This window comes from Zingiber officinale, chromosome 5A (assembly GCF_018446385.1).
Source record: "Zingiber officinale cultivar Zhangliang chromosome 5A, Zo_v1.1, whole genome shotgun sequence".
Lineage (NCBI taxonomy): Eukaryota > Viridiplantae > Streptophyta > Magnoliopsida > Zingiberales > Zingiberaceae > Zingiber > Zingiber officinale.
In genome coordinates this window covers 132102342-132111808 of record NC_055994.1, presented here as the reverse complement: position 1 = coordinate 132111808, position 9467 = coordinate 132102342, and the positions used below count along the sequence as shown (strand labels likewise).

Here is a 9467-nt window from a genome sequence, read left to right as displayed (position 1 = left end):
AAATAATAAAGTAAAAAACGTAATTTTTTTAAAAAATTAAAAAATAAAAAAATGGTAAAAAAATTAAAAAAATTAAAAAAAATAGAAAACCATTAAAAAATAAAAAAATTAAAAAAAATAGGAAAACATTAAAAATTAAAAAAATACAAAAAAAATATTAAAAAATTAAAAAATACAAAAAGAAAAAAGAAAAAAACGTAAAAATAATAAAAAATGTTAAAAAACATTAAAAATTAAAAAAAAAATGAAAAATCTAAAAAAATAAAAAAAACTTTAAAAATAAAAATTTAAAAACATTAAAAAAACAAAATAAAAAATAAAAATATATATAAAAAATGAAAATATAGTAAAATATAATAGAGTTTAAATAATAATAATAATAATATTATTATTATTATTATGTATAGTTGGTTTTGTAACTAAGGGTAATCTAGTAAAATACTAAACTAGATTATTCATTAAAACCTTCAAACAAACATGTTTTTGTTACATTACCTAGATTGAACCAAACAATATTTCGTTATGTTTTATTCCCTAGATTGAACCAAACAACATTTCATTATGTTTTATTCCCTAGATTGAACCAAACAACATTTCGTTATGTTTTATTCCCCATAACCTTGGTTATGGGATTACCTGATAATCACATAACCAATGTTATACATGATAACTTGAACCAAACACACCCTAAGGCTAATACATTATAAGGTCATTTAATCATGTGAGAAATTTTCATGAAATCGGGACAGTCACTATTAGTCAATGTAAATTGAATATCCCAAAAAAGCACATAAGGACATTTAATTTCTTGATAATAATGAGATGTTAAAATATGTTTTAAAATAGTTGATCACAAGATATCCTTCCATGTCATATCATTTTCACATATCAACATCTTCTAAAATGAGTAATTGAAAGGAAGAGTGCATGGGCGAAGTGTGACCTTGTCTTTTTCGATCTCGACTTTTATATATATATATATATATATATAAATAATTTAGGTATCCAGATATTATGGTTGTTCATAAAAATTTTTCATTAGTCGACAAAATAAATCTGAAAACACATGTAACAATCCATGTAATGGGCCAATTTTCCAATGATTTAAATATGGGAGGAATTTCTCAGGCTCCCTAAATTTTGAACCCTAAATGCTTAGGGAGCCCCAAAATGTATTTATCACTGCATCACAACCTAAAGCTTTCAATCTCACTTTTCTAGGAGCATGGTTTTACGATTTTCATACTAAATAAACAATGTAATTTATTGAGTAGGATAACAAATTTAATATTCTTGTAATCATAATGATATTATTTAATTGTTTTAAATGTTCTTTTAATGAATTATTAATTTTTTTATTTTTTTAAAAAATTAGGTTTCAGTTGTTCGATTAATGGATTCAGCCCTACTCTGATGTTGAATATTATTTTTGAAAGGAATTAATATTAATGTTTATATTAAAATATTATTATTCCCCAATAATTTTTTGAAAACACTGCTAAATTAGCATTTTAGTGATAACTCTTTTCACCTAAATTTAGAGTTTATCCTATAAATTAGCTGGTAATTTTTTATATAATCATCTCGTATCATAATTTTTTTAAAAAAAAACATATTTATAAATTGAAATTACATATTATTACTTTTATAATGTAAGTTGTATTTTTTTAATTAATGCTATTCTAGAAAGAATTTAAGTTCCTAATTTATTTGAAGAGCGTATCGGAAGTTGAGTGTATTTATCTCGCCAAGGAAACGCGGAGGAATCGAGGAAGATGGTGGATCACAACGCACTCGTAGAGGAGGCGGCGCGGCTGGCAGAGGCAGCCCGAGAACTCCAGGACGCTGCTGCCGTCTTCATTTGCAGGACCGAGAACGAGGAGCAATCCCTGCGCCAGCGCACCCTGGCCCTCGAATCCGACCTTCGGAGAATCCGGTCGTCGATCGACTCTGCCGCCAAGAAGAATGGCGGTTCTAGAGGCGGCGGCAGCACCGATCCTAAGATCGCTGAGAAGGTTGGACGATTCTATGCTATTTTGTCTCCAGTGGATCTCGATTTGGCTGCCCAAGTTCGAATCTCGGATCGATTGAAATTTCCTTCTGTTATAGGTCGATGAAGAGTTGTATAGGATAAGATGTCTTCTCGAAGATGGCGATATCGCATCGCTACTTCCCAGCAAAACTCATGGTGAATTATGGATGAAAAATGCCGCTTTTAGATTCTTGTAATGTAAATTAAACAAGGAGAGTTTTAGACTCAATTGTTTGTGCATTCAGGTCGGTTTTTGAAGAGTTTTCTTGGCCCTCTCAATGTACGAGCAACAAGAAAGGATGTACAGCTGAAAGTGAAGGAGGAGTATAACAGCTATAGGGTATGTTCTTATTTTATACTTAACTCATAACTGTGCCAGTAATGGCTTGCCGAGTTGTCTTCATAAAGTTGTGGGAATTTCATCATATTAGTCAGACTGTTATTTCGGTGTAACCTTTCTCAAGATCAATATTGTTAAAGTACTAGAAATTTTAGGGCGCTGAGGTCCTATGTTGTTGGAGGGACTGAGCATTCCCCGCTGCACCTTTCCAAACATTAAGATGCTCATTCCAGGAAAATTATGAAAAAAAAAAGCTAACTTAATCATTAAAAAGAAAAATTCCTTCCTTGCACGTCTAACGGGTACAGTGAGCATTTACCACACTGCTATTATGATTGTATGTTAAATTGCTAATCAACTAGGTGTGTATGAATTGAACTCATATTCTCATATCTATTTGATGCTCGTCAACTGGCTATATGCTCTCACAGATCTACAATAATGGCCATAATTGTCTATGCTTTATTGAGTTTGCACTTTCATGCTTGTGCCACCAAAACACATACAGTATTTATATTCAATCCTTTATGGTATCTATTATTTTTTTGTTATTTAAAAAATGCAAATTTGTTGATGGTGCTTTGGTTCATTCCTATGTAGAATAATGTGCCAATTTATATAAGGTTTTAGCTCTCTGGTGACCTTGCCATTTTGAAGTGAAGAGTAACTTTAGGAGGGTTATAGTTATAGCAGTTATGGATTTAGTCCCACATGAGATATTTAGTTATAGCCTTATAGGGAGTTATCTGAATCTGTTGTCTGTGTATATTTATGCTATAATTTTCACTCGTATGAATACTATACACTATTTCCCTCTCAACTAAATTTATGTAGTCCTGATCTATCTTAATGCTATTCAGAGTCATTGTTGACTACTGAGTGAGAAGTAGATTGGATTAGTTGAGAAGTCAAATGACTTTAAAAAAAAGGTTCAATTGCTTGCTTTTGGCCTTTTTTTGACTGACTTCACGTTTAAACTATAAACTTCTCAACATGTAAGAAAATTAAGGAAATAAGATTGGGAATTTGAGAATGTTTTCAGAATTAAGGTTTTGTTAGACCTTGATCAAATATGCTAATTCTCCCTATAATCTGTTGTTGCTGGAGACCTGGAGAATAGTTGAAAGTTTGCCACTTCTTTCTCATCAATTCATCTTCTCCTCAGAGTCCATAATCTGGCTTCATGAACCAAGATAGTTATGCTTACTTTTTAAGTGTTAAGGAAATGGAAAAGAAAAAATTTGTTGCACCTACTATCTGTTCGGCTACTTCACTGTAACAATTGAAGGGCACATGAGATGATAGATTTAATTTTCTTTATGCCAGGACAGAACTGCTTTCTTATTTCTTGTATTTCCATCTACTCTGCTTTTTTTGCGATCTTGGGTTTGGGATGGATGCTTTCCACCACTGCCTGTCCAGCTATACCAGGTATCTGAATATTGTAATTGGCAATTAAAGTGGAGCCAATACCAAAGATATTCTGATTATATAGTTTATGCATGTGCTTTCAGGCTTGGCTCTTATATCTCTACACAACTTTAGCCTTGCGGGAGAACATATTGAGAGTAAATGGAAGTGATATTCGTCCATGGTAAAAAAAAAAAAAAAAATTATGGTTTTGTTCCTCTTCATTCACAATAAAGAAAAACAGACAAATATTTGTGGATTTAGCTTAGGTTAATTGCTTAGTTATATTTCTGAAATTTGAAGTAATTAAAGTTGTTCAGATTGCTGTTTATTCTGGTGAAACAAAAGAGTGCATACTTTCTAAACATATTACTCTTTTTCATACAAATAATTTTTCCATATGACTATTTGTTTAGGCAATTGCTTCTGTTTCCTAAAAGATCAACCTAATGCTGTTTATTGTCTTAATTTCTGTGAATACTTTAACTAATCAACAGTGGAAGGGGTATTGAAGGTAACTGATGCTGGTATAACCAGTGTGCTGTCTCCTAGATATTAGAGAAGGATTGATCATAGGTACTGTTGCTAGAGTAATCCAGCATGTTGTCTGCAACACATAAGAATCATCTAGGCTTCTACTAACCACCTTAGTTGGTAGATAAGTTAGAAGATGATATGTTGATAAGACAATCATGTGTAAGGGGATGGATAGAAAAGGGCCCTGTATTATCCACCCATCAAGACAATCATCTGGACCAGGTCAAGTAAAATGTTTCTCCACAATCTGTACATAAACCTGAGATAGTGTTTACTATACACCCACCTCTCTTCTAACTCAAACTATTCAACTTGATTTGTCCTCCACAAATTTTCCTTCTTTCCCATGTATCATATATTTCTGTATATGTTTCAACTGCACATAATACACTCCTAACATTTATACAATACTTTGGTAGTGAAATCAAATGTTTATTCATTTGGTGCTTGTGCAGGTGGATTTACCATCATTATTGTGCCATGTTGATGGCTATTATTAGTCTCACATGGGATATAAAGAGACAGCCTGATTGTGCTTACAAGCAGGTACAAGCATAAATCTTCTCAATAATAATTGATAATGAAAGTGCCCTTTGAATAAACACAGGTTTCTTTCAGAGCGGTGTACAACTATTCCTGGTGTGGGCTATGATGCAAGGTGTCTCCATGCTTTTACAGAACAGATATCAACGCCAAAGGCTATATACTCGCATTGCATTGGGCAAGGTGGCAAACTCTTCCCCTATTTCATGAATTCTGAGAGTTAAAAATACTTGACTTATCAAAAGACATTCTTTAGTTTGCATACCTTGAGTCAAATGACCAATAGTTTCAGGTTTTCTATGAATAATTTATATTGGAACTTTGAACAATTAAGGAGAAAAATAGTTGTTGGGATAGAGTAGGCATGGAAAATTTCTTGTGATTCAACTTTAGCTTAGTCCTTTTATGGGATCCCTACTGCTACCTCTAGTGGTTTTATCTAGAAGGCCAGCTTAGCCTGCATCCTAACTCATATGGAAATCTTCTAGTTGTCAATCATGAGAAACCAAAAAAAGCAATGTCAGTCAATGATGAGACACAAACATACAATGCACGTACTTAGCACCACCTCAACAAAAAGGGCAAATGGAAAAAATAGCAGGAGGAAATTTGAGAAATGATTATCAACTCTTTCGTCACATCTTGATTGATCCAAGTGTACGTGACCATTAGATTAACAGTCCTTGTATTATAGAGGGATTGACACTCAGGAATTAGTGATAGTTTTTTGTTACTCTACAATAACTGTGAGATGAAGAAAACATGGCTACAAGACTTAGAACAAGTACCAGTGCATTAGTACCTTGTATCGGGGCAGGTTTGATTGTTTATACTAGACTGGAAGCAACTGGAACTTGGAGCAGCTAAGGAGAAACAAGCGGCGGTATAAAGTCAGCGTGGACAATTATTATGATTCAACTGCCTACTGTGTGGCTGGCATTCTATTCTGTTGACACCTGATATCATGTATTTGTAACCTCTTTCCCGTCAATCTCAATTTTATCTTGAAGATACTGATCATTTGGTAATGGCCCAAAGTCTTCGTCTAAGGTGTTTTACCATAAGCTAAATGATAGGATTAAAAACCTACTCGCAAGCAAATAACATTTGGTTGCCAATTCTATATTGCTTCTAGTTTCTTTTATTCAATCTTGATTCAATTGATCTTTGCATGTTGCTTATAGATGCAACCATGTTGTACAATTGCTCAATGAAACTATTAATTTCAATTCTACTTTGTCATCATCAAAATTTACGACTCATTGGTTAAACTTAGTGCTTAACAAGTGACCAATTAAATGTTAGGCCTAAAAGATGTCCTTTTCTTTCAAATCATCTGTATGTTACCCACAATTCTGAACAGTGTTAGAGTAAGTCTTTGACATCATGCAAATGCATCCTTGATTTATGTACTTGATGCACACTAGTCTGATTATTTGACAATGTAGAATGGTTTCTTCATCCTTGTTTTCATGTTCTATACTAGTCAATTTCTATTTCTATATATACATTTCTTTTGTCTCTGTATTGCTTTCATTCATTCACAGGCAAAAAGAATGGATGTCGTATGGGGAGAAACTGCTGGTGTTGAAGGCCAGCTCCTGCTGTTGTGCCCCATTCTTTTCATTTTGCAGGTAAGACAATATAAAAAATAACTCCTCTACAATTCTTTTCATGCTACATATCTTTTCATTCCAATTAAAGGAAAAGATGCAAAATGGGATCTTAAAGTTTAATTTGTACATCTAAATTAGACGTTAGATGGAAGAACATTTCATTTTTAACATCGAATTAACACACCTGAACTGTTTATGCCTTGTGAAATTTTTTAGCAAATGTGGGTTATGAAGATTCGTGTAACACAACTTAATAAATTTAGAAATGACAAGTCAATTTGCAATTCACACAATGATCTCCTTGTTACGCAATCACTTAGTTAGAAACTCTTGAATATCTAATGTTGCCCTATCATTAACGTCTTTTCTCCAGGGATTTGAAGCATTTGTTGGCTTGTTACTACTACGTATAGCTGTTGTTGGTGTGACCCGGGAATGGCAGGCAAGGGCTCTCTGCGAATTTGTTTTTTTGATCAAACGCACCTCATAATCGTTCAATTGTTTTCTTCGATTTCCTTTTCCAGGTCATCGTTTGTGGAGTATTGCTTGTTTTGATGGCGATTGGTAATTTTGCAAACACACTGCAGACGCTTATGAGTAAATCCAGATTCAAAGCAAAGATGAAAAGAACAAAGAGCAAGCAGGACTTGTGATCATTCTCCTTCTCTCTCTCGACTGAATTTTATTCCACTGAAGGCATCCTTACCAAGAAAACCCCCAACGTCAAACCATTAAAGTCAACCACTGTCGTGTGCGGAAATATCAAATCATGTGCAAAATGTGACACTGCTTGTACAGGTCCTACACCAATGTCTTCTATCGTAAGTTTATCTAACAATGCATCATAAACTTGTGTGTTGTTCTCCTCAATTAGATCATTTGTTCAAGCGAGAAATTTTCCAAATCATCTCGATCATTACTTTGCCCATCAAACTTTTTAAATATCTGGTAAGATGGTGTCCCTTTTTCTCATAATGAGGATGGAGATAACGAATTTATTGAGAAAATTTTATTTTCCATAAACTATTATTTTATTGTCTTTTTAAAATACTTTATATAGATTTACTATTATTATTCTACCTCCCGTGTATTTTTTATTAATCTTGTCAAAATACATTTTAGTTAATGGAGGGAGGATTTGACAATGTTTGTGACAGTGTGAAGGTATAAAATAACAGTAGTAAGATTATGAGTGCTTTGATAAAAGCATTGAAAACATTTTGAAGAAGGCTTGAAAATTTGGAGGGAAATAAAATTTTGCATACGAACAAGATTATCAAGGGGAAAACATCTAAGAGGTATTAGTAAATAAGAATGGCCTCAAATTCCTCTCCGTTTGGATGTCTTTAGCAATTGTGTTACAATACGTGTACCGTAGCAATTGAATCTTTTACAACAAGACCTCGACGATGGAGAAGCTGCGTTGAAGTATGAGGTGACCAACTGACCATGGCCTCATAAGCGCGAGACGACGGCTGGCAACGAGAAGAGGATAGATTACAACGCAGCATGCAATTCGATCCTATATTCGATTCATTCGGTTCGATCTGAATAGGCATTGAATTGAACTCCTAAAACCGCATACGTATCTCGCACATATAAAATAGGTCACATAGGCCCAGATTATCAATGAAGATAGAGCCAATAATTCCTTTGCTAACTGTCTTTCAAGTATCTTATTTTTTAATCCAAGCTTTTGGATCCGACGACTAATTTTGAAAGTAACTGATTTTGTTCTACAAAAATTTTCTATCAGGGACGTATGAATCCTAACGGACAGTCCAACATTATAAGTAATTCAAACTTTACTTACGAAATCAATCCCACCGTTTACTATTGGACCAAAACAGCGGGGCAAACATTGTATGATCATAGTGCATCATGCTTTGGTGTTCAAATGAATGAGCTCATGATCCACCACAGCAGAAGTACAATTATTCTTGGATATTGCGTACCATTTAAGATTTGTAAGTACAATTTCATCAATAATATCAAAAACTACAAATATAATTGCCAAATGAGTTCTTTGTATACGTTTGCACGACCTTTGATCCAATGTTTGACCTTCCAGTACAAAAGTGAATTCAACCGCATTGCTCAAAAAAGTAATAGTAACATTTTAAATTCATAAGAATTTACTTTAAATGGAATATAATTTTTCATATAAAATTCAGTTTGAAAATCTAAACAAACCCAACGAGGCTGAGGCAGCTTTCAGTTAGTACCAAATTTAAGAAATGCTAAGAAGCCTCGTTTAAGTATGAACCAATATTTTAGTTACAGGACAAGGATCAAGTTCTCATGTTTGGCATTTTTTTTGTAATGTATTATGGTAAATATTCACCGACAAAGTCTAAGGGCAGTGTAACAACACATCGTGTACGTATCAGCATCCACTTTGCTTCACTTCCTCACAATTTTGTCCAAATGAAAAGCTTCCAAGGTGGCACCTATCCTAGAATTCTTCAAATCCAAGCACATTTATTTGCAAGTCTGTGTTTTAACATCGGGAACTCTTGGCATAGGAAGCAATCTTAAAGGTGCTTAACAGATTCTGCTGTGTCTATCCATCCATGTTGGTTCATCAAAAATAGACAAGAAAGTTCGTGAATTGTTCAATCATCACCAAAAACAGCTTCGAAGCGAAGAGTTCATTGTCTATTAATGAAACCAATCCAACAAATCCACTTCTAACAACATTCTAAGATTTCTAGTAAAATTGGGAAGTATTAAGTACAAATATGATATTGATACTTTTTCTTGAAAAATTAGATAGCAAAGGAATACTCTATCCTTTGATATATTATCAACATAGGTGTCTAACCTTAAGGTAACTCTATTTCTTATTTGACCTAGCCTTGCTGTTTTCTTTTTTGGTAATCCCATACACTACACGGGCAAAGATTTTTTTTTTTTCCTGATTTTAACTTTTGCTCTATAAAAGTGAAGTGCTAACAAACTAATGTTTGAGCACTCAAAGATACAAAGT

At 33.4% G+C, this 9467-nt stretch overlaps 1 protein-coding gene across 1 annotated transcript; it reads left to right on the top strand.

The window, feature by feature from the left end:
• The first annotated feature begins 1696 nt into the window (after positions 1–1696).
• LOC121981869 (transmembrane protein 120 homolog) lies at positions 1697–7501 on the top strand. The gene is made up of 10 exons (XM_042534628.1): positions 1697–2015; positions 2110–2188; positions 2278–2372; positions 3699–3803; positions 3887–3966; positions 4775–4865; positions 4938–5045; positions 6410–6496; positions 6852–6920; positions 7003–7501. The coding sequence occupies exons 1-10, from the start codon at positions 1776–1778 to the stop codon at positions 7129–7131; spliced, it is 1083 nt and encodes a 360-aa protein (XP_042390562.1). The 5' UTR covers positions 1697–1775; the 3' UTR covers positions 7132–7501.
• The last annotated feature ends 1966 nt before the right edge of the window (positions 7502–9467 follow it).